Source organism: Scomber scombrus, chromosome 10 (genome assembly GCF_963691925.1).
Source record: "Scomber scombrus chromosome 10, fScoSco1.1, whole genome shotgun sequence".
Taxonomy (NCBI): Eukaryota; Metazoa; Chordata; class Actinopteri; order Scombriformes; family Scombridae; genus Scomber; species Scomber scombrus.
Window position 1 is genome coordinate 7,443,381 of NC_084979.1, and position 17,212 is coordinate 7,460,592.

A 17,212-nucleotide genomic window follows, 5' to 3' on the forward strand; every position below is an offset into this window, starting at 1 on the left:
GGGACTGAACCAACTTGGCTTTTTGCAACTCGTGAGAGGAGGCGATGGGGGGGCTCATTACAGACGAGAGGATGTAGGGATAAAACAGTTTAGGCACTATGCCAGGGTTTGGGGAGACTGGATACCAGCTCTTTTGAAAGCCTGCTGATCTTATGTAACAACGATTTGTAAGGTTCCCCTTGTGATCAGCATAGCATTGCAGTCACATCCCCCTACCAAAGGAAGCAATCTCTGCCTGTCTGTTTGTCTGTCTCTCTGATTGTCTGTATGTATGTAGGTGTGTCCTTCACATATCTTGACAACCATTGTTTTGATCAACTTCACACTTTGCAGGCGTATTGCTGGGGTTACGAGGAAGTGCAGCGTCGAGTGTGAAGTTGTTTGGATGAGCAGTTCTCTAGAGATATATAAAAATACCTCATAAACGACGTTGATTTGCTTCTTTTTATGCCTGTGGCGTCAACGAGCAGAAATACGGACTCATAACTACCATAGAGAATTAATTGAAAACAACGAATTTGTCGACAGTGCAGGATGTCTCAGGCACATTTTGAATGGGCACTGCACTCGTTTTTTGGAAACTGAAGAAACCAAGCACTGAAGAAGCAAAAAAACTCACTTTCCCATGAAACACTTGGGCACAATGCTGAGCTTCCTGCGTCTATCCTTAATAAGGTGCCGACTCTTGGACATCATCATGTGGTAGAGCTTCTCCCCTTTCTCTGCAATCATCACGTAGGCGTCCCGCTCCATTCCCAGTTTGAGACCTACAAACATTAGAGAAAAACAAGTCAGATCCAAGAGGATTTGCCACGTTCCATAAATTAAACTGACGATTATCTTTGTAAGTGAGTTGACAGCAGGAGACGTGGGGGAAAGGGAAATAAATGAACAAATAAATTATCTCAGATGAACATAGCAGCTGTATCACAATGCCAAACAAAATACAGCAGAACCATTACAGTACACAATTTTCAACTTGCTTTCCACAGCTATCTACATGTATATCAAAGCCAAAAGGCAAAGGCTGTCATGGTGCTTTTAGAAGAGACAAACAGTCTTTTGCCTGGACGTGTTCTGGTATTGTGCAGATGGACTGTAGCCAGGAGCAGAGCACGGCGGCTGGGCTTTGCCACAACCTCCAGAAACAACCCTAGATGTTAATCTCTGTTAGACAAGTTGTTTCTTCAGAATAAGTAAGAAAGTTCAGGAGGGCAGCGTGATCTTGATCTTGTTTCTGTGTTGGTTTGTTAACTATTATTCGTCTATTGTAAAGCAGAACATGTGAGGGCCCATTGTAAGGCCTCCTGCCCCACTAAAATGTCCCCAGTGAGTTCACTGTTTGAGCTGCTTAACCTCATGGTGGGGTTTGATGAACTTCTGAACTGCACTGTGAGACTTCCTGACTCTGGTAACTCAACTGTGTGCCACTCTTGAGACACCCTAAGCTGCTTAACTCTACTGAGAGGCACATTAAGCTTAAAAAAAATGGACTCAAAAGTATTCAGATTTAAGAATCACAATATGCTTAATAAAAGTACATTTCATGTATTTGTGACTCATTGAAAAACAATTCAGCTTGGGATCTTTCATCTGTCAACCTCATGGCTGTCAGTTCGGGGCACTGACACATAAAGTTGCCACTGATTGTGCCATTGTGAGCTTTGCTGACTCAGCCTGTTGAATTAGTCATTTGCCCCTTTCAGTTCTGTTTCTCCTTATCGTTTACCTCTGCCATTCTAGGGCCATGGTAAATGTCAGTTGCAAGCTTTGGGGGTTTTTTTTATAGTCTCAGTTTGACTGTCGTCTTTCAGTCAGCTTTGGCACTAGTTTGGGTTCTACTTGCTGTGCCAGAGTGCTTAATATTTTCTGCTTCTCTGAATTCAAACAATGCAATACAGTAGGAAAAAAAACTGCATTATGTAACTCGTGCAACTTGTGCAATTTGAAGGTAGAAAGTTGGGGTGGGAGTCCGACCAGCTAAAAGGGACATGGGTGGGACAAAGAATGTAAGAAGTTACACGGCTAACTCTTGAATCCAATTTTCCCATTGAGTCTTTGGGGGTTCTGTGCTTGCAGCCTGTGATGGAGGTGGGGTTATATTACGTTTGACAGCAGCTGGAGTAGACTTAAACAATGAGTGTCATTGAACAACAGACGGGGCCTGTCCAGCGCAGAGGCCCCTGTGCTTCTGGTCCAGCTGTCAGAGTTTGTCTTGTGCTGCTCCTCGTCTTCCTGCGCTCACTGGGTAACACCCTATCGCATTATCTTACCCGTGTGTTTTCCCTCAACTTCCTTGACAATAACGATAAGATAAAAACGCAGCCACCTCCAGCTGGCAGTTTGGTGATCAATGGAAGTCCCACATGTTCAGCACAGGGAGAGAGCACAGTAATAGGTAGGAAAGGTCTTATTAAATAAGGCGTGTCGGGAAAAGCAATGATGCGTGAAAAGGGAGGTGGAAAAAATCGTTGCCAGGATTTATTGCAGTAAAACTTTATCTTGTAGTTGTCTAGACTGGAGTGAAGAAGTTGAGAGAAAGGTAAATACACTGAGAGAAGAGTATACTTTAGATTGGGTAATAGAAATGGAGAGTGTGTTGAAATTGGGCACTGTGACTGATCTGGCATCTGTTAGCTTCAGGACGGTTTCCGCCAGGTCGTAACTTAACACCGCGAGCTGCAGCACACTCCTTCGTTACCTACTCTGAAACCCTCTCATCACAAGATCAGATTCTGATGACGTCAAACTCTGCAGTGGATGCTTGTTTAATGTAGGTCCAATTTACGACCAATGAAAACATTTATATCGACGGGTGTACCGAGTGAAAGTACAGTGCATTCTGGCATTTTCAACCAAAATCATGTTTAAATAGCTTTAGGGCTCAAATTTTGATTCTTAGCCATCAATGCTATCAGGTGACCTGTTGTGTATTGCCCCAAATCTGGTTAAAGCCTTGCACACTGTCTAATGCCCACAACATAACAATGACAGATGGCCAGTGCTGAACAGGTGGGAACACATTTTAAGGCAAAAGAGGGAAGTCACACGATGAAAGGAAAACATAAGGAGCAACAAGAATATCAGTTTACATCACTAAAATCAGTAGAGGTGGTGCTGTGGTGGGTTTTCTGTTTTACCATGAACCATGCCTCAGAGGATTTTTCTTTGAATGAGACCAACTATAGTTTTGATTCTTCGCACACGGATCCAAATCTTCTTCCACAAGCATTTCCACATGTCAATTTGCTGTATGACTGCAAAGCCAACTGCTGAAATAGATACTGGAAAATCTGTCTTAAAAATCTATTCAAGACACTTTCATTACACTAAAAATAGATCCAAATTAATTTAAGTTGTTGTGGATTATATAATTCACTTCCTTTGACAAGTAAACACATTTGCTATTTTAAGCAACTAACCAAGATGCTGTTTTTAGCCCATCTGTTATTTGTGAATGAGATGTTTGGCTAATCAAAGCCCTGCGTGGGAAGTGACTGTTAAATCAAATACTTCTGCTGCATTGCAAGTACAAATTGGCTTTTTGGATGTAAAGACTAGATTGCTGTAGCAGCCTCTGCTCTGCACAAAGGTCAACCAGGCCAACTGTAAACATCATGTCACCTAAGCCTCTATTTAGGAAACAAAAGCAGGCAGCTTGTTCAAGGTGGGTCATGACCACAGGACACAAACCCTGTATCCAGGTCATAGTCACATCAACAGTCATTACTGTTTGCCACCTAAGGGAGCATCGATGGTTTGCACATCAGAGGTGTCCCCAACACGTCGGGGAACATACAGTGGGTGCAACAGCAGAAAAAGCTTAAAAACTGCACAACAACAACAACAAATCAGGAATGCAAAGGTCAAAAGTGACACAGAGAAAGGGCGTCTCCAAGAACAGAGACAACACAGTATTTGTCACACTATTGCGACAAATGATCCCTTGAAAGCTCAGCACAAAGAATGGAGACAAAATCAAATATGAGGATGGAGAGGAGAATGAGGCACTTTTATATTAACATGGTGGTCTTGTGAAACACTCATTTTTGAAATAAATAACTGTTCACACATGTGGGGTTCCTTGTAAAACATGCTTGGTGGTGGCACATCTTTCTAAGCTAAATTACACAAAACAATTGATTGTGTAATCTGATGTTTATTGTTTTTCAATGTCAGTCCCATAAAACACAAGTACTATATAAAAATGATCTCATAAAAACAGTGTTACTCACTCTCTCTCTGCTCTCGTTCCCTCAAGATGGCATCCAGCCACTTCTGCTTGTCCTCTGCGTGTTTGGCCATGCAGACAAACCACTTGTTTTTAGCCGTGTTGTGGATCTTCCAGCCGTTTGTCACTGTGTAGTTGTTGCTGTGATAGTCCGCTGCAAGGCAAAAATGTGTTAATTAATTATTTTTTTGTGTGTGTGTGTGTGTGTGTGTGTGTGTGTGTGTGTGTGTGTGTGTGTGTGTGTGTGTGTGTGTGTGTGTGTGTGTGTGTGTGTGTGTGTGTGTGTGTGTGTGTGTGTGTGTGTGTGTGTGTATCAGGCCTATTTTGGGGTTAGGGATATATGTCATCTGTTCAAAATAAAATATAAGACTGTAAAGTATCAGCCTTGTTTTTTCTGTCTCTTCCTCTTCTCTTCATGTTCTCTTCAAGCATTTTTGTTTCAGTAAATAAAGCCAAAAACCACAGACACACACACTATATTGACTGACATTAGCGATAAGCAAAGGAAGTACCATTGAGTATAGTCAAATCAAATAACATCAAAGTTATCTGGTAAAAGGATTTACCATTTGACCAAAGATTTACAACCCAATTAAAAAGATAAATATGATGCACGGTGAGAGAAGTAAGAGATCGTCTTTCCACTGACTTGACAAAATCTCGCCTCGTACCTCTCAGCCCTTTCTAATTTTATCATCCATTTAGCTGCAGGTGAGTGGCCACTGAATAATGAATGCCCACTGGTAATGGGGGGCATTAGTCTCACACTCAAAGGTCATATAAATAGATCTGATACTTCAGACCCCACAGGGAGCAGCTCATGCTGTTTTGAGAGAGGGGAACTGGGTTGGAACACACATACTACAGTCTGGTGTCTTTTTTAAGCCTCTGCAGAAGATGGATTCTAGTAAAATCTTATGTAAGTACATGCTGAGATCTGATAAGGTGGCATTATTCAAGACAGAGAGTGTGTGAGTCAGTGAAGGTGAGGACAGTTTTCCTTTTTTCAAAAGATGAGCCGGTTGCTATTTAAGTCAGCTTCTTTCACTGTATGAAGCAAGGCTGTAGCATATAGCGTAGAATTTATGAACTGAAGATTATGTGCAATCTGTTATTATTACATGCAATAGAAAGTATATGTTTCTATTAAAGCTTTCAGCAGATAACCCCAAATACCCACCACATTTTCACATCTTCTACACTCACTAATCTGAAAATCTGTGTTCTGGGTATTCACAAATGTACATATTTTCAATGTGGGAACCCTGAGTTCTGCGAATAAGGCATGTTTTTCTTTGTGGTTTCCCCCTAAGCAGTCTAAGAACGTAATAGCCAGCAGCCAACATGCAGAAAAAAAGGTCATGTGAGCTTGCAAAACATTCTAGCGGCAGAGAACAGAAGAAAAGAGGAAACGTGAGAGAGAGAGAGGAAGACCAAGTGTTTCTACACCAGCGGACAGCGCATACCGAAGCCTTGCAGAAATACCGCATTACCAAAATGAACAGGGTTACGACCTTATCACAGCCAGTACCACAGATGAGACGTTTATCACAATATCTCAGACAACATGACAGCCTAGCAAGTTTACCACCTAGCTCTGGGTTGCTTTTGCACTTCAGATTTGTATCAACACCTTTACCGATTACTGAATAGCTGACATCAAAAAAGTGGTACACATGAGGTCGCGAGTTACATCCTGTTTGAGACTAGGTGCAACATACTCCACCCAAACTGTACAATACAAGATTCGTATCCAGCTAACAGTTTCTAAATGGCACAGTTTCATGAACAAAAGACGTGATATATAAAAAGGAGCAGTGTAAGCAAATTAAAAGTAGTCTTTTTTTTTTTAAATTGCAAATCTAATTGTCTATATTATCTGCTATATCAAAGTGAATAATTTAAGAATGACCACAGGATCAAGAGAAATCGTTAAACAAATGTATGAATGGATATATAAACAGTTTCCAAAGGTAAAGCTGCTGGGCAAATACAAACCTGTTCCATCTTCCACATTTTCCACCTCCATCACCTCAGTGTTGATTCGGCCTCTGAACACATAGAGGGGCCCGTTGATAGACTTGGTCCTCTTGGTGGACTTCTTCCCAGAAACCCTAGGAAATGAGACAACACTGTGGTTACAGTCAGTTGGGAAATGCGTTGATGCCAATGCGCCAGTAAAAAAAGAACTTGTGTCTGTAACACATGCACATTCATACAGAAACAGGTATGTGAGCAGCAGACACATGTAGGTGTTTTGGCTTTGCTTGCATACTAATAACTTGTCTACACAAACAGGAACGTGGACATTTGCTCCAGTTTTCCATATCTGGCGTCTTTCTAGTTCTCAGCCAATAAACATGTGTTTGAGTGTTTTCTTGTTCCTGCTCCTTTGACACAATATTGTGGTAGGTACTGTGTAGTTTTCCTGATGCTGCATTTCTCACCTGGACTTCCTCTTACAGTAAACCAAAAGGTTGTCAAACAGGAAGAAGACACGTTCCTGAATATTGCCTGCTGAGATTTTAAGGAGATTTCCATGAAGTAGCAACTCTGTGCAGATATCTGTCAGGTTGGTTCCCTAAAGACAAAAAAAAAAAAAAGATTAAAAGAGAGGTTATCTACTGGTCATGTGTGCAAATATCTGTCAAAGTTGGTTCCCAGAAGAAGAAAAAAAGACTGACAGGGAGATAATGCTGGTCATGTACTGCAGCCAGAGTTTATTTTATTAGAGCAGAGCATGGAAACTCGCAGTCTACATTGAGGAGAAAACACTGTTGTTTGTGTCAAAACTTGGAGTTCACAACCTCAGTGAAACAATATGAAATTCAACTTTGACATTGTGAACAATTTGTTTTCATTCCATCGTCAATGATAGGAAAGAGTAAACAGCCGTCCCCACCCAACTTCAATTTATACGCAATGCAAAACTGCCAAAATATCAACTGCACACTAGTCTCTGTCAGGACAGTTAGCCACTCGATGGTCAATCACTGAACTTGTGAGAAGTAGGAACAATACTTAAACTTCCTGCGCTTCCTGAAAGTTGTCATCACATGGCTGAAGAGCTTCCCAACACAACTGTAGGGCTGTCGTCTCAAACTGGAGCTTTAGTTAATGGGAAGCATTAAATGCTAACAGTGGCAGGGCAGCCATGCAAAACTCCTACCTTGGCCTAGACATAGTTTCCTGTGGAACCCCCCCAGTAGGAACAAAACAAAGGCTTTTATTCTCCTCTCAGGATGTAAATACTTGTTACAAATACATCCCTGCATCCACACACATAAAAGTACAGCTGTATATGCATAGAGGAAGGAAATACATACCTCATGACATAGTACAGACTGTAAGTGGAAGTGGTCTGATCGCTGCAGTCAAATCTAACCAAATGGTCTGTACTTCTGTCATGCAAAAGGGGAAATTTAAAAATTACAACATAAAATCCTTGTCAAGTCCACTTCAGGACCAGTGTACTTGTTAAGGAAACTGTATTACAGTATGTTGCTCTGTAGCACACCACCTACATAGGATGTGATCTATCTTCTTCTTGTCAAATACACCGCAACCTGTTGAGACCGCAACAACCATTTCTCTTTATGAAGCACTGCAAAATAAATCCTGCAACAAATGCCATCAAGCCACATTTTCACTACTGAATTATATCAATCATAAATGTTCAAAAAAAGGTCTCAACAGTTTCTTCATTATCTGAAACCTACTACTGCAATTTAGAAAGTAGATATTTGGAAAGGTGACTCATGAACCTTTTAGAATCCTTTTTCTTGACGTCATTCTGAAACCAATAAAGAAGAAGGTGCTGTCTAATTAACCTTTCCACAGAATGGCTGAACTAAAATTATTTAGGCTTCATTATTTTTAGAAAATCATTTTCGGTCTTTTCACATTTTCGCCAAGGGAACAGAAACCACTTTCACAGACACATGAATGAGCAACCATGCGCTCACATGTTCCTGCCGAAGTTGTGAATGACCCGAAACTGTATTTTTATATCAGAATTCAAACCGCGAAGGAAATATTTAAAGTTTTAATTGAATGCGCATTTGTAGACTTTCCAGAATGTGCAGAAGGGAGAATACGCACAGGCTATGCACCAAAGCTGTCTAAACTGGGCTACCAAAACCTAAAATCAAATAATAAAGTTAAAAGACATCTCATTACTCATTGTTAAACGGATCATTCCACTCCAAATCTTCTGGAACTAAATACACCCATGTGTGAACGTGAGACAACCTACCCCATTGACTTTCACCATCCCCCTCACCGCTGTACCCCCACATCCCCATATACACCAGATTTGGACTACACTGTTGTCTTTGATGTTTCTTACATGGGTCCACCAGAGACCTGTGGAAACCCCCCGCTGGCCACACCCACTCTCAAGCGTCCATAATTGATTCCCATGAGTATATTTTTATGATGGATCTTCATTGCTCGAGAGTTCATAGCCAGAAAAATGATTCTCGGGGCTTTTCTTAAGGTGCTTGCCGACTGGGTCTGGGGAGGGGATTGTTTTTCAGACGATCGATTCAACCTCATGTTACTGCGCTGAGTTGAGTTGGGGGGGTGGACACGAGCGGGGAGTATGTTTGTACCCATGTGCACACGTACAAGCATGTCTGAGTGTTTGTAACATTCATCTCCAGGCATGTCTATGTTTTCCTGCATTTTTAATGTATGTGTAAGTGTGCAAGTCTATGAATACATGATGGCGGTATAAGTGTGTGCGTGTGTTTGCGTGCTTGCGTACACTGTATCTAAGCAGCAGTAATGCGTCTGGGCCTGATTCTGCACTACTCCAGCCTCTTCCATTAGGGCTGGAGGTGATTAGCCTGGAGAGTGGCTGGAGAGAGGAAAGAAGAGCGAGACTAATGCTGTTAGGTTGAAGGCTCTATAGGGGGGCAGGGTCGTGGAGAAGTGCCTTTTCTGAGCTTCTACTGAGCTGTTGAGAGGAACACAACAGAGAAATTGCCAGTCCTAGGCAAAATAATTACTTGATGTCTGTTTGAGGTTTTCTCCCAAATGTATTTGATTTTGCATGTCACCTAATGGATATGATCTATTTAATGGATGATATCATTTTTTGGTGTAATAAATTATGTATGTATACAACAACAAAAAAGGCAGCAAATCATCACATTTGAGAAGCTGGAACTAGTGAATGTTTGGTAGTTTTTCTTGATAAATGACCACAGTTGCTAATCGATTACATTAATTGTTGAATGATTTCTCCAAATTGAGCAATTTTTTGTTGCCAGTTGTTTCAGCACTGCTTGCTGTGGTCTTGAGACATAAAGGGGTTACATCATGGTGGCTAAAGCATAGACCATGGACAAATTATTGATTATGTATCGAAAGAGGGAGCAAAAAATACTCACTTTCTATAGTTTTTTACTGTTGATATACGCCAACTGACCATTTCTTGTGTTCAAGTTGATTTGGTGGACTACTGTCAGGGTCAAATGGTGACATTTTTGTATAGGAAATGGAAAGAAGGGGTCTGTTTTGGCAAGCAGATAGTGGGATGTCCTAGTGAGGCCTACTCTCTGGTTCCATTTTTCAATTTTCTTCCTTTCCCCCCTCTAAAGGTCCCCTCATATAACTCTCCGAGTGCATGTGAGACTAGAGCTCTGCTTCCTAGGTCTCTTCTGATTGGGCAATATGCCCGCTGGCATCCCCCTTGGCACCCTGTGTGGGTGGATTGTCCCATTGGTGCCAGCTAAGACAAGGCCTCTGTTGTGGTGAGTGAGGGAGGCGTGAAAAATGCAGTGGACCCTTCGCTCGGCTCCCAAGCCCTGTCTGTGGCCCCTGCAGCAGTGATTTGGCTGCGATAGTGCTTAACTCTTAAGATAGATGGAGAAAGTGATGGTTGAGGTCTTTCTAAAATAAGCCTGGTTGTCTGTTTTGTTGCTGAGTATGTTAGAGGATTTTCTTTTCTTCTTCAAATTGTTACCTTTTAAATGTCACAGCGGTGACCCTAAGCATTACGTCATTATCTTTCAGCTTTGAAGTTTTTTAGCTCTCAAGCAAGGAATAGTTATTTTCCTCTTTAATCAACCTTTATCTTGATGCCTTGTGACACGCCTCCAAATGACTACTCCCCCTCTTCTCTCTGACCCTTTCTCATTCCTCCTGACTCCGTTGTTCTTGCTCTCACCTCCCAGCCCTCAATGTGTGACTGCAGCTGTTCCAGAGCCTCCATTTTCTCCATCTGCCTCTTGGTCTCATTGATGTTGGAGCAGACAGCCTTCATAGCTTGCAGAGCCTCCTCCACTGCTGGATAGTCAGTGTGCTTCTTAGGGGTCCGCTTCAGTAGTTCCTATGTTGGGAAAAGAGGAAGTGGGCTGAGTTTTAAAACATAAACTACAGAAATCCAATTAAACACTTTTTCTGGAGGATATTAAGATTTTGCTTAAAATGTCTGGCCAAATAATAAATGAGTCACTGGTACTGATGAGCAAAGCATTATTAAGGTGTACACAGTATCTGTGTAAAGTGGTTTCTAATGATGCACCATGACATTAGTGCAGCAGTTGTACAGTACCTTGAGCAGCAGAGGGTACTTGCAGATCCTCTGAATGGGATTGAGAAGGTAGCCCTCCAAGGGAATATCTGTGCTTTTCTTCCCACCAAGCAGCATACAGTGCTGAAGAAGAAACCAAGACATACAAAATTACACACCACTATACACCAAGAAACATTAAATATTAAAAGAACAGACAGAGAGATATTTTGCCTGAAATGCTAGAAATAAAAGGTCCTGAATACCAAGAAATTATATCAGTAAATGCACAGAAAACGCACATATTTCAGTGAACACACATTTACTAAGGTCTTGTTCCTTCAAAATCCAGTCACGGAGTAAGAGTCCATTTAACTTGTCCAAAGCTATAACATGTTTAAAATATTTTATTAATTGAGACAGCACCTGTCTGAAAAACTATTTTAGAGCATTTGCAGCTGTTTTCAATGCTTTTCAATAAACAGACTTGAATTGGCTGGTGTTGTCATTTCAGTTCTGTCACAGCCTGTTACACTGACAGAAGATCTATATTAGGTCCAGGTGCAATAGAATAACCTGTTTGTTCTTCTGGGAGCAAATCCTTAGGTGTGGCACATTTTCCATGTGTCTCCCACTTTTATAAACAAGTTATTACATTTGTATGCAAATTAAGACATGCCTTTGATATTAAAATGTACAAAGGCTTTTTTTTTGCAGGCATTTGGGCATTTACTCATGTATATTCACATCAATATAGTGTCATGAATTGTCATTGCCATGACTTTTGTTTCAGAAGTGCATTATTATTTATTTGTTGGACTATTCTACTTATTTTGAAACCATTTATATTATACAGTTTATTCAATTATCTATTAATTTAATTTAATTGTTACTTGACTTCAACAACCTTGATTTCCGTTGAATCTAAACCACACCAGCTGTAGTTACCCAAAAAGCTTTTTCTGCCAATAACCACATCCTGTCCCCAAAAGTTTTATTTGTGTAATTCTGGGGCATTTTATTATTGGAAAATAGAACATTCAGGTCTGTTTCAGCCACACTGGAATTAAGGTTGATACAAGTGGATGTGTCATGTTTTTAGTTTTAATATTTATATTTTTATATATGACTGCACATGTGTGTTGGTTTTTCTTCACCATAACATTCTTCTCTTTCTGATTCTTACAGGAAGCAACAGCCTTCAGTCTAAAACAAAAAGGGCTATATATCTCCTATTGTGTCACTGGAAAACCCTCAAAATATCCATGCTTTTCGACAAAAGGATTACTGTGAAACCTCTAAAATGTCTCCTCATTCCCTAGACGATTTTGGGCTTTAATAAACTGCCCTCCAGAACCAGTTGAAAGGAGGGTTTTTTTTTTCAGAAGTGGGGGGGTACAGTTACAGTCATGGTTTCTCTACGCCTTTTATTTTGTAGGAACGCAGCCTGTCAGTAGGCTATGAGCTCATGGGATGGGATGAAAGATCAAAAGCAGCCATGCAGATAAACCACTTGAGTGTTCTCCAGTGGGAAAGAAGGCAGGAGATCAGTTTGGAGCATTATAATCATATGGCAATTCCTTTCAATTCTACATAGAGCAGGAGAGGAAGGTGGGGGTTGTGCAGCATTTCTGATGGAAAAATGAGAAGCAAAAAATGCAGCTGATCATGACTGCAGAACTTTGGGGTTCCACAGATTCCTGATGTATTAATCTCAAATCTCTCTCTATTTCTCGCTCACACTCTCATTTCTATCTGAATTATTCCTGACTTCTTTTCTTTGTCATCTTCTGCTCATTTGTAATCTGCTGGCCTAAAGCCAGAATTCTCTCTGTTATTCACTCTGACCTCCTTTTTGCTCTCACTTCTCTCTTCTCATCCAATGAAACTAACACTTCATTTCTCTGTACAATTTCAGAAGCTCCCTCCCCATTGTGTGATTCTATTAACATGGAAATGGTTTCATCCAGAAAGAAAATAACACTGGAATTTAACGCAGTTGAAAAGAAGCCAATGGCAATACATATAACACCGCTGTTAATAATTACTATGACATTGATTCGCAACGGTCATCACTTTATGTAATTAAAACATTTTGCTTCATTCTGTGTCCTCTGCTCTTTGAAGGAGAATCACAGATTTTCTTTATCAAGTCAAATTCTTGGGTTTCTATTTTGATGGTTGCTACACAAAACACAAGGGCTCATCCAATAATTGAGATTATTGTGAGGAAGTGTGACACCTGCTTTGACACATAACCAGATGTTGTGTGGTGATTTTATTTTGGAAAGCATAAATGTCGCTGAAGGTTTAACTAAATAACTGCTGCATGGCTGGGCCAGGAGTAGCAAAAAAGCCAAAGCACACAGCTATACTCTGATTCCACTGTTTCCAGTCCTGTGGATCAGAATAATACCATGGAAGCAAACCATCAGGCAGTGAAAAATGCCGGGCCTCAGATCTCTCGGCCAATCCCAAAAAGGGTGCCAACACTCCACAGCTGGCTGGCAGAGATCCCGCAGATGATTTCATTGGTTAGGCCCCTGCTCAAAGGCCCTGTCGCCATTGTAAGTTCATTGTCCAGAGCCTAAAGGTTTGGGTGTCAAAACACGGAAGCAGCTGGCAGCGGAAACATAACAAGAGCGACACAAAAGTGACCTTGATGGTGGTTGCGTCCTGTCCAGGCAGGAAGAGCCCTCTGACCTTGTTATGGTCTCTGCTCTTTTATTCAAAGTGTTAACATGGAAATGGAGGTGACATGATGGAAGGAAAAGAGGAGGAAGGGGATGGTACGGATAGATGACAGAAGAAGAAATAAGCGAGAGGAGACTCAGAGGAGGAAAGAAATGTAGGGCAAAGGAAGACAGGAGTATAGCAGCCAGGAAGAATATAGGGTCAAAGGGTAGGTGGACAAACACTAGTCCAACCACAGCTAAAGAGAAAGGATAAGTGTGACATGAAATAATGGAAACATGGAGATTTTTTTTAAACAGGAGAGAAGTCAGAGTCAGAGTGGGAAGAGGAAGGAACCTCATATAAATGCAGAAGAACGGATAGATTCGATGACTTGCGAAGAGAAGCAAGAAAAGGGAAGATGAGGACGGCAGAGGAGGTGTGGTGTCTTACCAGTAGGAAGGTCCTGATGTGGGAGATCTTGTTTAGCTCCATGAGGAGTCTCAAAGCCTTCTCATGGTTACTGCAGTACTCGCCATATACTGAGAAACTCTCCCTCTGCAAAATAGAAGAAAAACAAAGGTCAGGACCATGGACTTGATACCATATTTTACTGGCTTGTTGGCAGTCTTGAAGAACCCACTGAGATGACAGACAGGAGGAAGATTGACAGTGCAAAGCAGAAAATGGAGGTGAAAGGCTCCAGTTACTGCAGTCTAATGGGAGGCAGCTGTACTGTAGCAAGGAAAGTAGTGCATAACTGCACTGCTGTCATTACTTATTATTATTAGTAGTAGTAGTCGTAGCAACAGCAGCATTTGCTATGCCATGCTACCAAGAGATTAAGGGTGTACATTCAACAATTGGACAAAACTATGCAAAGTATACTGGCTTTAAAAATGAAGGAGGTTCAATACATTCTCAAAAAAATATCTAGAATGACTTTGATCAATGAATTGCATTTTAATGTTCTAATTAGATAGTTATCTCACTTTGGGTTTTTTTGGGGTTTTTTTACAGTTTGTCAAATGATATCAATCAGATGTTGTAGTCTGTACGCACACGTGTCCCCATGGCAACCTTTAAACCACAAAAGCCCCACCCCCACCTAGCATATTCTAACTTAACATCCGTCGTTATGTACTGGCATTCATTGACAACATTTGTCACACTTCTGTTTTACAAAGTATCCTACATCATAGTGGAAAAAACAAATAGCAAGCCATCATACGACACTTCCCCTTTTCCCTAGGTGATAGAGTCACATTTTGAAACAAGACAAAACAGACCAACTACAAATACAGCACCTTTTGTGGAGCTACCATTTATTTTTCTTAACAATACGCAATAAGACACCTGGGCCGGTGAGTGTAGCTTGAAATACATTATTCATGCAGCGTACTGTAGAGAACAATATACGGTATCACAGCTGCAGCTGAATTTACACCCTGTAGCTTATTTAATCCAATTGTGTGTTCTTGACTATGCTCCCGTAATTGGGATGTGAAACAATGTGTACAATGGGTCCTAACCTTAAGGTCTAGAAACTGAAACTGTCATCTGAAACAGCCTAGTAAGTGAAATCCAAAACTGCAGGTGGACAGACGCTTTAACCTAAACTGAAATACTACTCCCCGAAGGCTCTGCATTTAAAGCTAGATGGGCCAAATGTTATAAAGGAAACAGCTTTGAAAAAGTTTCGGTTAAAGGATCATCTACAACAACACCTTTAAAAATACAAATGGTTACCAAGCCAGCATCCTGCACAGGAACGGATGTGCAGACAAACTGCGTGTGGTTTTCACTCCTACACACAGAAACACTTACCTACACACACCTATCACGACTGAGTATGTGTGTTTCATGTGTCTTGTTTTACATGGTAACCCAGAAGTTGTGACAGAAGAGGCCAAGCAAAGCTAACAACTCTCTTTTTATAGAACCTGTCTCTGCTCCATCCCCCTGCCTTAACCAGAAGGAGCCGAAAATCTTTTGTAGATGTGTAACACAAATGAGCAGCACAGTGTAAATGGTGGGCAGCTTTTACCACACAGGCAGGCAGGAATACAAACACACCCAAAGCCACATTTGGCAGGGGATTCCAGTCTAAAAGGACCACTGGGAGCAACAGCTGGGCAAGCATATGGCGTGAAACCCCAGATACTGTCTAACCGAGTTAAGACATTGCACGGTTAGAGTTAAGAAGTGCAGGAGGATCAAAATTTGTGAATGTACATGTTCCATTTAAGCCAATTTACTCATATGCATCTGTACATTTAATGGTTATTTATTTCTATTTGGGATGGTCTGGCAATGGCAACAGAATCTGAATTCCTAACCGTAATACAGATAAAGTACTGTGCTGTTGTTTTTGTGCGTTTCTTCACATCTACTGAAATCATGTACATTCAACATGATTCATTTTTCCTATCTTACAGACTGCCATTGTGACATTGCTGTCCATTTGTACGGTCAGGTGGTATTTACAAAGTAAGGGGGCTTTACCACTCACAGTAGCACTTTGTCATAAAATGTAGGCTTCGTCATTCATCCCAATGAGACTGCTCTGTTAGTATAGCAGTAAACAAGTCCCCAAAACACAGGGTAGTGTGACAATAAAGGAGGTTGCTCTGTTTTGCCCACAGCACAATGCAACATTTAACTGTGTTGGCTTGACAAATATTAAATAAATGGGTGCAAACCTTGTAATGTGTATATTTGAATTTCAAACGCTTCGTGCAATACTTACAGTACTATACTTCAAGTAAGTAAACATGTCTTCTGGCTATATGTTCTCCCTAATCATTCAGCCAAGACTGTGAGATCCAGCAAAAAAACAGGAGGACATGTTTCCATCCAGCATTGGTTTCATTCAGGTACAAGAAACCTCAATAAGTTGTTAGGGATATTCTGATACAAAGCTGTTCCAGGCTATTGTAGAAGGGGAAAAAAAGAGTATAAAACATGGGCCAACTCACAAATAGAATACTTCAGCAGGCTGAATATTACAGGAGTCATTTGGGACATGTAAATGTAGCCGCTGTGTATCCGTTTATACTTACATGCTCCTGGAAATCTTGGCAACTTCAGTGGCTGAACCTGAAATAACTGTTTTAGCTCTCAATCACCGTCTGCAATTGAACCCTTCTTGCACAAATAAACAGCATGCCTCTGCTGCTATGTTTACAATCAAAGCCCAACTCTGAGGTCTTTCCTTTCCTCAAGTGACAACGACTATATAGTCAATTCAGGGACACTTAAAGCACTTTGAATGTCTTACCAGGGCAAAAATGTGAACTTTTAATTTCCACAGAGTCAATTTCATTCATCAGGACTACTCTGAAAGACATCAGTTGTACCCCGAATAGCTCAAAGACTTGGGCTGTAGCTTTGATAAACATAAGCCTTTATTTGAATTCTTCGTCATTGGAATGTTATTCCGGAGGGTGGATGAGAGGGTAGTATCACACATCGAGGAATCGAGTCAAAGCAGAATGGGTGTAGTTCAGAGAGTGCATAATGACATGACTGTTGCCTCTTGCACAGCGCTCAAATACACTCCCCGAAATAGAGCAAACATTGACGGCTCTGATTTCTCCTCTAACATGCGATTACTTTTTTTTTTTACCATTGCAGAGTTTGAACAACTTTCAGATTTTTTGCCTATGATAAATCTTGGTTAAAAGTGCTAAATGTACTATATTCATTAATACTGATGAAGAAGTAAAGTTGTAATATCATTGAAAAACAAGAAGAAGAGTTATAATTATTTTTAAATCAAAGACTGG

The 17,212-nt window shown here is 40.9% G+C and overlaps 1 protein-coding gene across 1 annotated transcript in view; it reads right to left on the reverse strand.

The window, feature by feature from the left end:
- prex1 (phosphatidylinositol-3,4,5-trisphosphate-dependent Rac exchange factor 1) overlaps nt 1–17,212 on the reverse strand; it is an 80,783-nt gene that overhangs the window by 42,707 nt on the left and 20,864 nt on the right. The window contains exons 4-10 of the mRNA XM_062427992.1: nt 13,878–13,982; nt 10,794–10,895; nt 10,407–10,568; nt 6,679–6,812; nt 6,230–6,345; nt 4,236–4,385; nt 620–767 (exon numbers count right to left, since the gene is read on the reverse strand). Of these exons, the coding sequence (XP_062283976.1) occupies nt 620–767; nt 4,236–4,385; nt 6,230–6,345; nt 6,679–6,812; nt 10,407–10,568; nt 10,794–10,895; nt 13,878–13,982 (917 nt within the window). The remainder of the gene's footprint in view (nt 1–619; nt 768–4,235; nt 4,386–6,229; nt 6,346–6,678; nt 6,813–10,406; nt 10,569–10,793; nt 10,896–13,877; nt 13,983–17,212) is intronic.